Here is a 19,316-nt window from a genome sequence, read left to right as displayed (position 1 = left end):
TTTTTTGGGGATAGCCTTTTAGTAAGAACAAAAACTGAAGATATGGTATCTCAGCTTCATACTAACCTCTTGGGTTCCATGCTGACTTGTAAAGCTGCCTTGAAGACTATGATTCAACAACAGAGAGGGTCTATTGTTAATGTAGGTGAGTCTTCACCTGCGAAGTTCTGTTTATTCCGTAGTGCCGTACAAATATTTAATTGACCAGTTTGGAGTTTATTCATGTGTGAAACTCGGATGCAATGGGTCTTTTTATTATCTGCGGAAAAAGGATTTGACTAACTGATGAATAGGTAAAATGGGATTGACCTCTTTCTCGTGCTCAGGATGTTAAATGAATGACACCACCAAGTATTAGAAAAATGACAGCACAAGCCATAGGGTACATGACAAAAGACGCCCAGCTTCAATGTCCAGAGGCCGTGTGGGGTGGCAGGCCCAGCCACTGCTTAGTTCCAGTGATTGTTGCTGTGCACAAATGTGGTCTCAGTTTTGCCAGCTGTTTGGCTTTAAAAAATTTTTATTTTTAAAATGTTTGTTTATTTTTGAGAGAGACAGAGACAGAGGGCAAGCAGGGAAGGGGCAGAGAGAGAGAAGGAGACACAGAATCCGAAGCAGGCTTCAGGCTCTGACGTGTCAGCACAGAGCCCGACTCAGGGTTCAAACTCGAGAGCTGTGAGATCATGACCTGAGCCCAAGTCTGACGCTTAACCTACTGAGCTATCCAGGTGCCCCAAGCTGTTTGACTTTTTAAGAGAAATTGGACACCGTGATTTTCATGTGAAACCTAATTTTAAAAATATAGATAAGGAATTGAAAAATTTAAGGTAGTGGAGGATAGAAAATGATCTCTACAGCAGTTGTGTGTGTCACTGATAAATCTAGTACAGAGGTTTAGGTGGAAGTTTTCTTAAGGGAATAATCTTTTTGGTTTTTTAGAATGACTATAACCCTGAGTCTTCAGTTCATGTGACCCATGGGGTAGATAAACCATATTTGTGTGCCCATAGATCTTAAAGCGCAAAATGACATAGAATTTTATTTCAGTTTGGTAATGTGAAAATAGCAGCATATCATCTGCCTTTTAATTTTAAGTGGTAATACCTTAAACGGCCACAAAAGGGGAATGCTGCTCCATTAAAGTAAATGACCCTGTTGTGTTTAATATAGGAAATGGCTTTCCAAGACAAGATCTAGGGTTTTTTCCTTTTGAAGATGAAACAAGAATACTGTGCTAATAAGAATTAGAATACTCTTGACATTTACCCTTAAAAATGTAAGAAGTGAGTTTTCTTATAAAGATTATTAGTAAATGATTAAAAAGTAAAAGATTTGATCAACCTTTGCCTTCTAACACAGCCAGGTAATGATTTTGGATTCTCAGAAGCTGGTATACTGGCCTGTGTATATCACCTGATAATGTGGATATATTTGTTTAACTCTAAAATAGCCCCTTTTTAGATATGTTTTAAAAACCCACTTCAGGCCTTTGTGTACATGGAAAACTTTTAGAATTGTTCTAAAAGTAAATAAAAATAATTGAAAATACGAGAATCTTTTTACAGAAAGGACTACTTTACACTGCTAGAAAGTTCATTGATTTAAAAGTTAACACTAACTAGATGAACAATAGTGTGTGGTGTGAACTAAAGCTTCCTTTTTGGCCTTTCTTCCATGCCTATATTTTTCTTTCTTTCTTGTGTCTCTCCATATTTCTCTTTCTCCCAAATACCCATTTCTCTGTCTATCTGCATTTCCTCTGTCTGATGTTTCTTTTCTCTTTCTTCTTTTTTTAAGTTTATTTATTTATTTTGAGAAAGAGAGAGAGCACGTATGCTCCAGCAGGCGGGGGAGGGGCAGAGAGAGAGGGGGAAAGAGAGTCCTAAGCAGACTCCACACTGTCAGCACAGAGCCCAACTCAGGGCTCAAACTCATGAACCGTGAGATTGTGTTCTGAGCCGAAGTCAAGAGTCAAATGCTTGACTGAACCACCCATGTGCCCCTCTTTTCTCTCTGTGCTTCACAGTTCTTTTCATTGTCATTATCTGGCATATAATATAATGTACATATTTTAATATTGAACTTGCTGATAATATAAAAAGTGGGATGTTTTTCTCTTTCTAAAATAAAATTACTTTTTCAAAAGTTCTTTGAAGTTCTTGATTAATTTTTATATAAGTACAGGTCACTGGTGCAGAAAATTGTTTCCCTACTTCTGTTTTGCAAGAATTTATTTGCATACAGTTGATATTTGAATTATAAATTATTCCTTCATATTCATATAAAGGAGACCACCCAAGACTCTTTAGTAAGCAATACTAGTTATATCACTGAAGATAACTAAATTTCACTTTTACAAAAAGCTTATAATTGAACCTTAGTTATTTAGATTGATGGTAGTTCAAATTTAGTGAGATTTACCTTCAGATGAACTATTTATTTTTAGGTGGAAATGAATATATCTTTATGTCTGTGTTGTGGAATCATAAAGTTAATCAGCCTTTGTCTGACTTTTTCTGGTTTTAACCTCTTCCTACTGGAAGCCTTTAAAAATACTATAGGATTTTCATCAGGTCTAACCTACTCAGAGATGAGATTGGGTTTCTTTCACTTAATGGATCAGTTCTCAAGCCACTGCCCAAGATATGAGGTTTTACATAAGCTTCCTTCAGAACCTGTTTTCTGTTTGTATCTGGAGCAGACTCTAACCCTAAGTCTTATTACTCGAATGATGGTGGTTAGAGTTCCTAATTTTAGTAAAGGACAAGGTAAAATGGTTTGTGCCTTGTTTTTTTACTAGAAAATTATCTAAATATTCAAGTTATTCATTAATTGGTTTGAATTTGTTTTCATTTTATTTTTTCCAGGAAGTATTATTGGTTTAAAAGGCAATTCTGGCCAGTCTGTGTATAGCGCCAGTAAAGGAGGATTAGTTGGATTTTCACGTGCTCTTGCTAAAGAAGTAGGAAGAAAGAAGATTAGAGTGAATGTGGTTGCACCAGGTCAGTGAAAACTTTTTTCTTTTTTTAAAATTGATATATGATATATGATACTGATATATGATATTACAGTTGATATATGATATCACGTTAGTTTCAGGTATACAACATAGTGATTCAAAAACTATGTATATTACAAAATGTTCGCCATGATAGGTATAGCTACCATCTGTCTGTCAATATACAAAGTTATTATAATATTACTGACTATATTCCCTGTACTGCGTTTTCCATTTTCCATCCCTGTGACTTATTTATTTTCTATTTGGAAGCTTGTACCTCTTAACCCTCTTCACCTGTTTTGTCCATCCCTTCATCCCCCTCCCCCCAGCAGCCATCAGTTCTTTGTATTTGTGAGTCTGTTTCTGGTTTTGTTTTTTAGATTCCACATACAAGTGAAATCATGTGACTTGTCTTTTTCTCTCTCTTATTCACTTAGCACAATACCCTCTAGGTCCGTCCATGTTGTTACCAATGGCAAGATTTCATTCTTTTTTATGATTAATATTTCATTTGTATATATATATATATATCACATCTTCTTTATCCATTTATCGATCATGGATGCATATTTAGGTTTTTCCATTTCTTGGCTATTGTAATAATAGTAGATTAAACAGGGAGGCATATATTTTTATGAATTAGTATTTTTGTTTTCTCTGTGTAGATACCCAGAAGTGGAATTACTGGGTTGTATGGTATTTCTTTTTTTTTAATTAAAAAAATTTTTTTTAATGTTTGTTTATTTTTGAGAGAGGGAGACAGAGTACGAGTGGGAGAGGGCCGGGGGTGGGGGGGCGGGGGAGACACAGAATTGGAAGCAGGATCCAAACTCCAAGCTGTCAGCACAGAGCCTAATGTGGGCTTGAACCCACAAACTATGAGATCATGACCTGAGCTGAAGTTGGGAACCCATACAACTGAGCCATGCAGGCGCCCCGTGTGGTATTTCTATTTTTTTTTAATTAAGATTTTTTCTATGTTTATTATTGAAACAGAGAGAAGCAGCATGAGTGGGGGAGGGGCAGAGAGAGAGGGAGACACAGAATCAGATGCAGGCTCCAGGTTCTGAGGTGTCAGTACAGAGCCCGACGCGGGGCTCGAATCCACAAACCACGAAATCATGACCTGCACTGAAGCTGGACATTCAACCGAATGAGCCACCCAGGCACCCCTGGTGTTTTATTTTTAATTTTTTGAGGAACCTCTATGCAGTTTTCCATAGTGGCTGTGTCACTTTGCCTTCCCACCAACAGTGCTCAATGGTTTCCTTTTCTTCATTCCTTGCCAGTGCTTGTATTTCTTGTCTTTTTAATGCTAGTCATTTTGACAGGTATAAAGTGATATCTCATTGTGGTTTTAATTTGACTTTCCTTGGTAATGATTGATGTTGAGCATCTTTTCATGTGTCTGTTGGCCATCTGTATGTCATTGGAAAAATGTTGAATCAGGTTCTCTGCTCATTTTTTATGAAATTTTTTGGGTTTTTTGGTATTGAGTTGTCAAAGTTCTTCATGTATTTTGGATATTAACCCCTTGTTGGATATATCATTTGCAATTATCTTCTCACATTCAGTAGGGTGCCTTTGGTTTTGCTGAAAATTTTTTCCTATGGAAAAGCTTTTTAATTTGATGTAGTCCTAATAGTTTATTTTTGCTTTTAGAGACAGATCGAGAAAAATATTGCTAAGACCAATGTCTCAAGATGTTACTCTCTGGTGGTTTTGTTGTTGTTATCTTTCCACTTATTTGTGTCATTTTCAGTTTTTTTCATCAGTGTCTTATAAGTTTTATAGTATAGGTCTTTTACCTCCTTAGTTAAGTTTATTCCTAAGTATTTTATTCTTTTTGGTATAATTGTAAGTGGGATTGTTTTTTTTAATTTCTGTTTCTGCTGGTTCATTATTAGTGTATAGAAATGCAATAGATTTCTGTGTTGGTTTGGCATCATGTAACTTTACTGAATTCATTTATTCCTTCAGTAGGTTTTTGGGGGACTCCTTAAGATTTCCATCTGTCTGTATATATCATGTCATCTGCAAATAGTGACAGTTTTACTTTTCTTCTTTTTAAACATAATTTATGTATACTTATGGCTTTGTCCAGTAATAGCAGATTGTTCCTGTGTTNTGGCAGTCAGCACAGAGCCCGACGCGGGGCTCAAACCCACGAACCGCAAAATCATGACCTAAGCGAAAGTCGGACGCTTAACCGATTAAGCCACCCAGGCGCCCCTCACCAGGCACTTCTAAGAGAGTATCAGAATAGGAGCATGGACTCTTCACTGTTAATAAATTCCTTTTTTAAGGTTTATTTATTCTGAGAGAGAGAGAGAGAGAGGAAAATGCATGAGGTCAGGGGAGGGGCAGAGAGAGAGGGAGAGAGAGAATCCCAAGTAGTCTTTGTTCAGCATAGAGCCTGATTTGGGACTCAACTGCTAGATCATGACCTGAGCAGATATCAAGAGTCCAATCCTTAACCAAATTAGCCATTCAGCCCCTCACTAAGTACTTGGGTAGTGAAATGTGTAAGGGCATGACTCTACCTTGACAGGACTTAAGTGGCTACATCTGGCCACAGTGCCAATCTGTGTGCCACCCTCGAGGGGACCAAGAATAATGCTGGTTTGTTTGCGTAAACCACATTGCATTTTTTAGTAAATGGTTACTCTCAACAATGAAAATGATTATTTTATAGATGTGGCTGTTTAATAATTTTCAAAATAGTAGAAGTCACAGTGGGAAGCTTACAGTAGGAGTAGCCTCCTGTAGGAGATCTATCAGGAACACTTGTCTTTTTGTTAAAGATGTAGGAAAAACCAAGCCAGCAGAGATGCAATTCACTTGTGAGACAAAGCAAGTTTGATTTGTGCTAAGTACACAGAAATCAGAGACTTCTCAAGAAAACAAATAAAACACTATTGTGTACCTGTTCCTTTTAATGTACTGACTTTGGGCATTCCTCATGGCTTGAAAATACTGGTGGGTTAAATGGGATGCAAAGCCAATTAACTTGGTCTGTCAGTTACAGGTTACTGGGAAATATTAAAACAATGATTGGAATTATAGTGTAGTTTGGTAAAGGCTAAACAAATTTTCCAGTTCTTAACTTATGCTAAGGCTTTTAAATATAAATTCAAATATATAACTTACATCTGGTTTGTTGGTCTTCAAATTAATTGCCTAAAATTTTAAACAAGTTCTAGTCCATTCAGTAGCCATCTATACTCATGAACACAGAGCATGCCACAAGTCACTTAAGTTCCATTTAAAAATTTTCTCCTTCAACTTAAATTTCCACATTGTACTAAGTAATCTGTAACATTGAAAGGGAAAGAGGGATAAAGTGTCAGTGTGTTGACATAATCTTGAAGACAGTTATAAAACCAGCTAGACCAAATTAGAGCACAGAATTATAAGGGAAAACTTTTGCCAAAGCTCATCTTGAAGTGGTTAAGTTGCTCAGTTTGAGAAAGGGACCATATTTTAGATTCTGGTCTCTGTTCTGATCTACAGACATTACAGGACCTACCAGAAGGGACTGAAACAATGCAGCATATAAGCATCTATCAGAAGAGTCAGTGCTATTCAGTGTGTTTAGTTCACAGGATAATAGAAGCAGTTGGAATTTCTTTAAATTACCTACATAAAAACATGTTAAGTTCCTAAACATAAACTGCAGAATTGTCATAACTATATATCACTCTTTAGCCACATAGCACCAGAAATGTCGAATGTGCAAGTATTAATTACAGTGACTTTAAGATTAGTCAGAAACCTTACCCAAGTAGCATCCCAAAGTGTACAGACCAGTTAAACATGTATAAAATTAGTACTAATTCAGCTAGAAATCTAAAATGAAGATTATGGATGTTGCCTCAAGTATCTGGGATTCCACAAATTTACAAGCACACAGTGTAACAAAGTAGACTCTAGTTTTAAGAAAATATTACAGGGGCGCCTGGGTGGCTCAGTCAGTTGAGCATTCCACTTTGGCTCCGGTCATAAACTTGGGGTTTGTGGGTTCGAGCCCTGCATCGGATTCTGTGCTGGCAGCTCGGAGCCTGGAGCTTGCTTCAGATTCTGTGTCTTCCTTTCTCTCTGTCCCTACCCCACTCATGCTCTGTCTCTCTCCATCTCAAAAATAAATAAACTAAAAAAACACAGACAAACAAAAAACATTACAGTTCAGTATCCCAAAAATCTGAAGTCTCACAATAACATCAAAAATCATTTTATCTGGAAGTTAGAACCATTTGTTTGTACAAATTTGAAAATAACAGAATTAAAAAATAGGAAAGAGCTGTACAAGGCTGATGTTTAATCTTTTTCAAAAAAGGGTTTGACAAGTCTGTTATTTCAGTAGATTCATAACAGGCTGTTGGTTCTCATGTGACTTATGTGTCAATGTGAACAGGTCCAAAGCTGTTCAGTGGAGGTGCAGAATGGAGAGCTTGGTTCTTTGTGATTCATCAGTTTGGTAGAACTTAGGTAGTACAGACAAAAGTTTTAACTTATCAAGGACATGATACCATGGTATTATTATTATTAAAAAATATAAACTATCCTGGGATCAAATGGATATAAAAAAACAAAAACATACACAAATTACACAGATTAGTTAAGAGGGTGATTAAAAAAAGTGTTAAAACTCAAATCTAGCTTATCACTCTTTGATGTGATAGAAATTCTTGACTATCACATAGATATTTACTTGACTTTTGAATAAAATGATTGTTTTCATATACCTATGCCAGTTAGCCATGGGATCTTTGTCCTGGCTTACTGTAGGTATTGAAGAATTGATTATATGAGAAAAGACATTTTGGTTCATTGGTTTGAGAGAGTTAGGTTGGAGTAGATCTTTGCCACTTTTCCATTTCAGGTCACTAATGACTCCAGCTTGTATGTTGGAATTGGTATTTTATTTGGCAGTGACGCTGAACTAGCAAGGATCAGGGAATTGTCAAAATGTCCTGATAATCCTTGTGCTATGTAGTGTGACTTTATCTCAATTCATTGTTCAGTCACAGAGACCAGCTAAATTCAAGCATTCCAAACACATGAACATTTGATAAATGACTGGTTTAGATACAACCATTTTTGGAAAAAAAGAAAAGAAAGATAAGCTAAAACCTGTACTGTTATTTTGACACTGCTTTCTGTTAGTGTATGCTTATGTAACCTGATTTTAATGTTAGCTTGGTTAAACCATGTACAGAATCAATTACCTGAGATTTGGGATGCATGCATTTGCTTCCCTCCTTTAGGGATTGCAATAGGACAGGTGATAAAGAGTTAGTTCTAGTTCATGATGATCTAAAAGCTGAATGATTTAAGGGCATTGCAAGTGTTTCTAACTCAACAATTCAGGAGATTTCCTGGAGTGTCTCCTATATGCAGCGGTTCCAAAATTATAAAAAACGAGTAAGATATTTCTGCTTCAAGGAGCTAAGGACAGTGACAAAGACTGACATGTAAGTGAATAATTACAATGCTGTATGATGAATATAAACTAGAGGAACATATATGATGCTATGGAAACACTGAAGAAGGAATGCTTAATTTTGTCAGAGTGAATCAGTTGTCAAGGCAACAGGCTAAATAGTGGCAATCCAGTTTGTATACAAAGGGAAGTTTTATGAGTGCTATGGAAGTGTGTTTGTATATTGTATAGCCTTTCCTAAAGGTCTTACTTTCCAGTGCCATTTGTACTACAGAAAAAAAAAACCTATTGCTAAAAACGTGGCCATTCATAGGGTGACCTTTGTTATGTTGATGATATATATTTATCAGGATTCATAGTATGAATATGTTTTATTGGTCAGAAGCAAAGTCTAAGTGGAGATAGAAGAATTAAATTGATCCTGTGGATTATTTATTTATTGTAGGTAGTACTTTCAACCATATTCGTCACCAGTCTTTTTTTTTTTTAATATTTTTATTTATTTCTAGGAGAGAGAGACAGTGTGATCAGGGGAGCGTCAGAGAGAGAGGGAGACACAGACTCTGAAATAGGCTCCAGGCTCTGAGCTGGCAGTCAGCACAGAGCCCGATGCGGGGCTCGAACCCACGAACCGCGAGATCATGACCTAAGCGAAAGTCGGACACTTAACCGACTAAGCCACCCAGGCGTCCCTCGTCACCAGTCTTTTAATAGAACTGACAAACCTCAGAATTAACAAATATGTTTCTTCTTATGTCAGTTTTCCTGGTTGGTCACTTTCAAATGGAGTTTCCAGTTAAGGAAAATAGTTAAGAAGAGAATCATAACAGAAAAAGCAAGAAACAGGGAAAATAACAAATCAGGCTATTATTCTCTGCCTAATGTTATTGACTTTTTAAAGATCAGTTAGTTACTAAACTTTGGTATTCAAATATAAAATAAATTTCTCATCATTAATAAATCTCATTCATTAGAAAATACTGAATATGGGAAACAACATTTGATAAATTGAAACTGAAATGAGTATATAGCTTTAAAAATGTGTTTTCAGTAGATAACAAACATGATACAAAATTCAAAAGTACAACAAGGCATAGATTGACAAGTGAGTCTTCTCTAATCATCTAGTTTCTTAAAAGCAACCACTGTTAACTATAGTCTTCAGTATTTCATACACAGCCCAATAAAGTATGTGTGTGTATGTATATATACATATAATATATAAATATGTAAATCTGCATTTATTTATATGAATATGTAATATGTGCATATATAAATGCATACATAAGTAAAACACAAATTGTATCATACTATTCATATTCTGTACCTTACTTTTTTTCATAGTGCAGTAGTGTATCTTAGAGTTGATTCCAAATTATTCCATATAGAATTGCTTTACTTTTTTACAATCACAGCTTTATGGAAGTATAAGTCACATATCATGCAATTTAAAGTATGCATTTCAGTGGTTTTAGTATAGTCACAGAATTGTTCTGTCATCACCACAATACATTTTAGAACATTTTCATCATGCCCAAAGAAACCTGTAGCTGTTAGCATTCACTCCCCATTTCCCCCCAATTTCCCCAGCTTCTAGCAACCACTAATTATATACTTTCTGTCTCTGTAGAGATCCCAGTTCTGGGACGGTTCATATAAATGAAATCATACCGTATGTGGTCTGATGTGACTGCTGCATCACTTTTAATGACTGAATTAAAAGGCAATAATGTCTGTCTTACAGGTGTACCATAATTTATTTAACCTGTTGCCTCTTGATGGGCACTTAGGTCGCTTCTGATCTTTTGCCATTATAACTAATAATGTGGTGACAATACCTGTGTGTAATTTATTTTGTACGTGTATGAATTTATGAGTATAATCCTGGGAGTGAAACTTTGAAGATTCAAAGGGTATATGCATTTTAAGTTTGACAAATAGTACAGCATTGCATTTATTTGTGTAGGATACCTTGAGTGTCTACCCTTTACCCCGTTTTTAAGTTGAAGAGCTTTTACATTTACTACTTGGGGAAAATCTCTTTGACAGATGCTTGCATCAGCTTTGCAGCTACTCAAAACAGATGTTATTCCAGGTGCTCTTAATATGCCATTTGGTATGGAGATGATTTCTCACACTACTTTCCTGTATGCTTTTACAAACATAATATTAAGGCATATGAATTTGTTCTGGCTAAAATCTTGGTCTAGTTTCTGCAACAACCTTATTTATTTTCCTTAAAAAAAAAAAAAAACACACACTGTCCGGGGTTATTTTAATTTTGAACTGGTAGGTGTATCAAATAGTATACATCCCACAATTGTTAATACTGGTGATAGGCTAAAATTCTGGTGTCTTATTTAAATACATGGTCTGTGCTGTACATAAAAGCTTTCAAAACTAAAATAATGATCAATAGATATAGAAATGAGGTGCTATTTATTTATGTAGCTAGCCAAAATTGGATAAAAGAAATATATTTTCTTTAGAGTTTATCAAATATAAATTCTCATTGGACAAGAACCATGTACTTGATTTTATGAGGAAGAGTATATCTGTACCCTTTTCAAAACAATTTACTGAGTGTGTTTTCATGTATGTGGAACTAAAGTAGAAGTATCCTTGTACTAAATCGAGTTCATGTCATTTCAGTTATCTGTTTAAGGAGTGACAGCTTTGTATCAGCTGGAAACCCCAAGTTGTCCAAGTGATCAGTAACCTCATTTGTTGGACCATGGCACCTACTGGTAGTTTGTAATTTTAATAATCCAGCTTGAAAGGCATTGTACATACATATGTAGTAAAGCGAGTAGCAGAGCAACATTTCCAGAATTTTATAAATACAGTGACAGAACGATATGGAAGAAAGTCCTGTGGGGCCAAGGGGAGAGCACAGACTAGAAAGCAGTACAAGCACGAAAATGAGCATGTTTAAGAACTGCTCAGGTCTTATGATATATGATAGAGAATCCAAAAGGCTGTTTATGTGCAGTCAGTGTCTTTGGTTGTGAATATATTTATAAGTGAAGATCACATGGTTCATGAGCTACAGCATAAAATGACCTTGAAATTTGGTAGAGCCTGGAGTAGCTTATCATTAGAGACTAGCTACACATTTTTTATTTGATTTCTGATAAGCTTGGGGATGATATATATGAGTTCTTAAAAGCTGTAGGTAGATTTTTAGGGCAGTAAAATTATTCTGTATGATATTGTATGGTAGATACATTATATGTTTGTCAAAAGAGAATTATACCAGCCAAATAGTGAACACTAATGTAAACTATGAACTTTACCTAATAATGTATCAATGTTGGATCATCAAATGTACCACCCTAAGACAAGATGTTAATAATTGGGAAAAATTGGGGTAATGTGCTCAATTTTTCTGTAAACCTAGAGCTGCTCTAAAAATAAGTCTATTAATTTAAAAAAAGCTGGAGATAATGATGAGAGAAATATTCTTGTTCTTTGTACCTGTTCTTGGTCTCAAGATCAAACATCATAATCAAAGAGGAAAAGCCAGTATTGGTGAATTCAACCCTTCCTTTCAACTTGCCCACTTCTCATGCCCACTTTATTTCAGGCTTTCAGTGTAAAATTCAGGGATGGCTATGGGATCCTCAGTGATCCCATGAGGATTGTCATCATAACTATCCATTCACAGACTTGGAGAGGATCTGTGGCAGACTTCCCTTTGTGAAATAACCTGCTTATCATCCAAGCTTCAGCAGTAGAGGGGAAATCTTCACGTAAGGTGGTTGTCTGAACATCATGATCCCAGTTCTGGACTTCTTGGAATCATTGCTGGATTCAGAAGGCACCTCTCTCTCCTCAAATTTGACCTAACATGGTCACAGACTATAGCATGGCTGAATCCTGTAATGTTGAACAAGACTTTATCAAAAGCTTCAGGATATTAACCTTTTTCTGTTCTGTGTATCTGACTTACTTTGTTGTTTCCTGGAAGACTATAGTCTGCCCTCATGGCCCATATCTATGTGGCACAAGACTTCTTTCCACCTCACTGGAATGGTTTCACAGCTTCAGGGTGCCTGGGTGGCTCAGTTGGTTAAGTGTCCAACTCTTGATTGTGGCATGATCTCATGGCATGGAGCCTGCTTAAGATTCTTTTACTCCCTCTCCCTTTGCCCCTGTCCTGTGTGCATACTAGCGTGCACGTTCTCTCTCCCTCCCTCCTTCCCTCTCTCCCTCTCTCCCTCCCTCCTTCCCTCTCTCCCTCACTCCCTCTCTCCTTCTCTCTCTCTTTCTCTCTCAACAAAACAGAACTCAAAAAACTTGGTCTCACTATTCATATCTCTCTAAGGTTTGCTGTTTAGTACCTCATGCTCTGTTCTAGATCTGTCTTTTTTTCCCAGGTGAAAATGCCTTCAAATGGCCTCTCACAGATTGTGAGGCCTTACTCTTTGTCTCCAAAGGGACAGATACATAAGGACTAATATCCACCCAGAAGCTGGGCAAATCGATTTCTTTCCACACAGGATGAATAAAAACCTAGATTAGCATCAGTGCTTCCTGAATTGGAGCTATTCTAATTGAAGGGAGCTCACTTTCCTAATCTTCAAGTTAAATAGTCATTTAATGAGGCATACTTTTCATCTTTGAATCATAGTTTTGTAGAGCTAAAGGAAATCTTAGAGATTGATCATTTTTAATCTACTTATTTTATGATACAGAAATAGTCATACAGTTTTAGACAGTACATGACTTTGCTGGGGCCATAGCTTTGATAGTATTAGCAGAGCAGAGAACCAGATCTAGTTTAATGTGTCCTAATCCAAGGGTCATTTTATCACAAAATTCTGCTTTTGAGAAAAAGTTACTGGAACCAGAAGTTGAGCCTGAGATTTGCTAATTCATCATCACAAGGTCTTTCTTTCAAACCATTTTTACTATAGTTTTTTTTTTAGTTTTTTCTTTTATTTTCCCTTTTTTTTTTTTTTTTTAGAGATTAAAACACAATGGGGCACCTGGGTAGCTCAGTCAGTTGAACATCCGACTTCAGCTCAGGTCATGATCTCACAGCTCATGGGTTCGAGCCCTGTGTCCGGCTCCGTGCTGACAGCTCAGAGCCGGGAGCCTCCTTATGATTATGTGTGTGTGTCTCTCTCTGCCCTTCTCCCACTCAAGATCTCTCTCTCTCTCTCAAAAATAAATAAAACATTAAAAAAAAAAAAGAAAACACATTACTGATTTTCTGTTGAGGGCTTTGGGACTTAGTGGAAAAATATGCCAGTTTTGTCAGAATTAAAACAACCTTAGATTAAAATAAGTGTATCATGAACTCCTTGAGAAGATAACATCTTTTTTTGAAATTCATTTTTTTATTTTTTAAATGTTTATTTTTGAGAGAGAGCGCGCACATGCAAGGGGGGTGGGGGGTGGGGCAGAGAGGGAAACATAATCCGAAACAGGCTCCAGGCTCTGAACTGTCAACACAGAGTCCAATGTGAGGCTTGAACCCATGAATCATGAAATTGTGACCTGAGCTGAAGTCAGACACTTAACCAATTTTGCCACCCAGGCGCCCCAAAGATAACATCTTTTAAATGTTAACGTTCATAATTTAAATTCCTTCAGCTTTCTTTTTTTTTCCTTTTTTTGAGACAGAGAATGAGAGTGAGGGGGGCAGGGAGGTGATAGAGGGAGGGAGAGAGAGAGAATCCCAAGCAGGCTCCATGCTGTCAACACAGAGCCCAGCCAGGGTGGAGGTGGGCTCGAACTCCTGAACCGTGAGGTCGTGACCTGAGCTGAAATCAAGAGTTAGATGGAGTCACCCAGATGCCCCTAATGCATTCAGCTTTTTAAACATGTGAGACGAGGGTTTTTTTTTCCTACTACACTCTGAGGTATCTTTGAAAATAAGTATGTCCAAAGATAAAAAACTTTGGATATGAAGAAGTCCCATGATAGTGTTTTTAAAGGTAATTTGGATTGCTTATTGATTATTATGACTCTTCACTGTAGATGAAGTTTCATTTACAGTTCATTTGAAATTCTGCAGAGGCTGGTTATCCAGTGTTACCTGTGTCAGCTGCTTCTCTTTATTCTGGCAATCTCATTGTTCTTAAAGATGAAAGGGATTTAAGGAAATGTTGCTGACTTTTTAAATAAATGTAGTAAGATTTAATAGCAGAGGAGGTCATATTTCACAATGTAATCTCACAGTCAAACCAAATAATGTAAAATTATTTTGTTATTCCAGGCCCTCATTACAGACAATCTGGAGTTAGTACTTTGCATCTTTTTCAATAAATTTTATTTGAATACAAAAATAATATCTATCTGTTGGTAGACAATTTGGAAAGTACGGAGAAGAAAGTAAAAATTATCACTTGTAATTCTAGTAATTAGTGATAACCACTATTAATATTTTGGTGGGGTTTTTTTATATATAATTTTTGTTATTTTAATAGTGGGATAATGCATTTGTAACCATCTGTTTAATATGCAAATATTATTTTCTGCTTTTAAATATTCTTCCATAGCATCACTTTTCATAGCTATGTATTGTTCTACCATGTGGATATATCATGATTTCTTTAAATAGTTCCTTTTTAAAAGACATTCAGCTAGTTTCTGGTTTTTCCCTAATAAAGTTGTCACTGTCATAGGTCTCGTGATAGAAAAATCTATGATTATTTCTCATAAGACTTTTAAGAAACTGTTTAGATATTTATAAGTGAAATCTAAGGCAAAGAACAATGAAATAATAATGTATTACATAATAAACTAGTGATCTAATGTTAATTCTCAGTACAGTGTTTAGTTCACATTTATGCTGAGTTTAAAATGTCAATGTATTTAGGTTGATTTACAGTTTGAGTGACAAATGATTTAGTTTTAACACAAGCCACTTTGAAAACTGTATTCTTGAGACTGCATATTAAAGTTTCACTTCACATGTCTGAGTTTTAGTCCAATTATTTTTCATGACCTTAAAATTTTAAAAATCTTTTTTACTGTTAATTTTGTTAGGATTATTTGCTTTCTTTTTAAAAGTTTAAATGATTGACTAGTATACAGAAAGAATAGTGATTATGTAAGTTGAATACTTTATTGGTGATATGTATTTGTCTCAGACTAATCTCACAAGATTTTCTTAATAAATTTATAGTTCTCTGGCATGTATCTATAATATGAACCATTTAGAATTGGTTGCTTAACATATTATATAGTGCTTTATACTATAAAACTCTATACTTAAGAACACGTTCTTTTTGAGCTTTATCTCATATACCAATGCCATGTTAAGTTTTGAATTTTCAGTGTATACTTGCATCAGAATTGGAGCATTCCAGGGGTGCCTGGGTGGCTCAGTCAGTTAAGCCTCTGACTCTTGATTTTGGCCCAGCTCATGATCTTAGGGTTCATGAGATTGAGCCCCACATTGGGCTCTGCCCTGATAGTACTGAGCCTGCTTGGCTTGGGATTCTGTCCCCCTCCCTCTCTCTCTGCCCCTCCCCTGCTTGTTCTCTACCCCCTACACCTGCCCTTTCTCTCTTTCAAAATAAAGAACATTTATAAAAAGAAAAGAATTGGATTATTCCGTAAGATTTTTTTCTTATGAATATTGGAAATACTGGTCTTTCTGATCATCAGCTATTTTAACTATAGCAAATGAAACTAATTTTTGTCAGAACTGTCAAATCAGTTCATGTAACCATCTTTCTTCCCTTTAACCCTGCTACCCCTCTACCCTCAGTCAACTAAAAATGACTTCCTTGTGATACTTTGTGTATAAGGATATGCCTCAGATGTCCTTTTATTATATTTAGAGGTACAAATGAGTGTTTCCTCCATAAACTACAGGTTCCTTAAGGAATGGAAGTTTTATTAATGTTTGTAACTACCCACTTGTATTGTGCTATGAGTTGGGCCAAATATTTGAGAGTCAAATATTTTGGTGTTTATTCAGTGTAACTCAATGAATATACTTGATTGCTAGCAGAACTCTGTATTTCCTAAGCACGGTTATTAATCATCTCAGATTTTCAGGAGCAACTTTATTTTTATTTAAAATTGAGTGTATGTCTTAGTGTCTCCCTTTTCAACTAAATAAACATTTCTCTTTTAGGATTTGTTCATACAGATATGACGAAAGACTTGAAAGAAGAACATTTAAAGAAACACATCCCTCTTGGGAGGTTTGGAGAACCTATTGATGTGGCACATGCGGTTGTGTTTCTCTTAGAGTCACCATACATTACAGGGCATGTTCTGGTAGTGGATGGGGGATTACAACTCACGATATAGTTTACAGAACATTCAGTTAAAATAGTGATTATAGTAAGGACACACTTGGGCTGTTGATTTATTTGTATTTGGGCTGTTGATACCTATGTGGGTGACATTTGCTAATCCTACCAATTGATTGTACAAATACTGATTTCCATTTTTATATGAATATGCCTGTAAAGAACAGTGTGTGACCAGTTGTGTTTTCTAAATGGTAAGAACCTTATAGGCTGTAGCAATTTTAGTATATAGATATTTGCAAGTAATATAAACAGACATTATTTTAATTTATATATTTTGTCTCAAAAGTGGCAAAATTATATGGTCTAATGGTCATGAATTATTTCATTGTATCAGGCAAAATTCTCTAGAAGTTAACCTTGTGAGCCATTGCAAAATAAGAGCATTTATAGGGCATTGGTTACTTGTCAGTATTTTAACAATCCTGCCAAAGTTAAACATTGTATTCCTTTTACATATGCCTTAGAAGATCAATTTTTATACAGGTTGAAAAAAACATTATCAGTTAGATACAGGCATGAATTTAGAATCTGGTTTCTTTGAGTGTATTACTCCTGATTAAGCAGCTAGGCAAAATAATTTACAAATACAAATGTGGTACAGTTGATCTGTTCTATAGAATTTCTCAAAGATGATGTGTAATAACCCTTAAGGTTTTAATACCTTGTATAGTAATGAGCTGCATAGATGTTATCAACTTATGAAATAGAAGTAGTTTTTTGTGTTTTGTATCCTCAAAACACTAATATTAGCAAACTACTTAAAAACAGCATAAGTATCATGACATTTTCAAAGGGAAGAATATTTTATATGAATTAATGTAATATTTTTATTGTAAAATTTTAGAAATATGAATAGCATAAATGATATTTTAAATAAATATGTGGCAGTAATGAATAAGATGTCTTTATAAGGAACAGTTAAAGCCTTAATTTTAAAAGAAAATATATGCCTGAGAATAGAGGACATAAACTGAAAGTAAAATATCAGGCAATATCTATTTTGCATTCAACTTTTTTGTGGGGAATAGTGTGATATTTTAAATGTCACTGGATTCATGTTGATTTTTATTATTTATCTAATTTTGAAATATGTTTTAAATATTTACTGCATTTTAAAAAGTAAGTTTTATTGGAGCTAAAGATTATTTTATGTAAACACATTTTATTTTATATTGCAAGTCAGTGCAAAGCTGTGAATTGGATGTGCTAAATAAATGCAATGTGATAAAAGTAATGAAAATAAAAAATAAAAACTAATAAAGTCAAATCTAATTTCTACGTCAAGCTTCCTGAGTTCTTAAAAATCGTTTTAAACTTATCTTCAAAGTAATCTTTACTTAGGTCTGTTTGGGAAGTAAGAAAGTTATTAAGTGTGAGTAAAATGAGTATCACTAATCAAATTGTTTACCAAATGCAAGCATGGTAATATTCGGGTTTTATCAGGCATTAACAGTTGAAGGTACATAAAATAAATGGAGCAGTTGGAATGGTTTCCAGTGTTGTAGCTGATGATAAGTGATGATGAACATCTTTTCATGTGCCTGTTGGCTGTCTGTATGTCTTCTTTGGAGAAATATCTGTTCATATCTTATGTCCATTTTTAATTTTTTTTTTTTACCACAGTGGCTATTTTTAAATTATTTTTAAAATATTTTACTTATTTATTTATTGTCAAGTTAGCTAACATACAGTGTAGTCTTGGCTTCAGGAATAGATTCCAGTGATTCATCACTAACATACAGCACCCAGTGCTCATCCCAACAAGTGACCTTCTCAATGCACATCACCCATATCCCCCGCCCCAATCAACCCTCATTTTCTACATTGTATGTAAGAGTCTTTCATGGTTTGCCTCCTTTTCTGTTTATATCTTATTTTTCATTCCCTTCTCCTATGGTCCTCTGTTAAGTTTCTCAGATTCCACATATGAGTGAAATCATATGATATCTGTCTTTCTCTGACTTATTTCACTTAGCATAATACTCTCCAGTTCCATCCATGTTGTTGCAAATGGCAAGATTTCATTCTTTTTCATCACCAAGTAGTATTCCATTGTGTATTTATACCACACTTTCTTTATCCATTCATCAGTTGATGGATATTTGGGCTCTTTCCATAATTTGGCTATTGTTGAAAGCACTGCTATAAACATTGGAGTGTATGTGCCCCTACGAATCAGCACTCCCATATCTTTTGGATAAATTACTAGTAGTGCTATTGCTGGGTCATAGGGTAGTTCTATTTTTAATATTTTGAGGAACTTCCATACTGTTTTCTAGAGTGGCTGCATCACTTTGCATTCCCACCAACAGTGCAAGAGGGTTCCCCTTTGTCCACATCCTTGCCAATGACTATTGTTGCCTGAGCTGTTAATTTTAGACATTCCAACAGGTGTGATGTGGTGTCTACTGTGGTTTTGATTTGTATTTCCCTGATAATGAGAGATGTTGAGAATCTTTCCATGTGTCTTTTTGCCATCTGGATATCTTGTTTGGAAAAGTGTCTGTTCATGTCTTCTGCCTATTTCTTCACTGGTATTTTTCAGTGTTGAGTTTGGTTACTTCTTTATTGATTTTTGATACTACCTGTT

At 35.4% G+C, this 19,316-nt stretch overlaps 1 protein-coding gene across 1 annotated transcript in view; it reads left to right on the top strand.

Annotated features, from left to right (window-relative positions):
* The window catches only part of CBR4 (carbonyl reductase 4), a 21,400-nt gene extending 3,396 nt beyond the window's left edge, over positions 1-18,004 (top strand). Inside the window, exons 3-5 of the mRNA XM_077772492.1 lie at positions 10-145; positions 2,868-3,002; positions 16,543-18,004. Coding sequence (XP_077628618.1) covers positions 10-145; positions 2,868-3,002; positions 16,543-16,721 — 450 coding nt within the window. The 3' untranslated portion in view covers positions 16,722-18,004. The remainder of the gene's footprint in view (positions 1-9; positions 146-2,867; positions 3,003-16,542) is intronic.
* The last annotated feature ends 1,312 nt before the right edge of the window (positions 18,005-19,316 follow it).

This window comes from Crocuta crocuta, unplaced genomic scaffold, assembly GCF_008692635.1.
Source record: "Crocuta crocuta isolate KB4526 unplaced genomic scaffold, BGI_CrCroc_1.0 scaffold429, whole genome shotgun sequence".
Lineage (NCBI taxonomy): Eukaryota > Metazoa > Chordata > Mammalia > Carnivora > Hyaenidae > Crocuta > Crocuta crocuta.
Note: the sequence above shows the minus strand (reverse complement) of the source record. Positions and strands in the feature narration are given on the sequence as shown.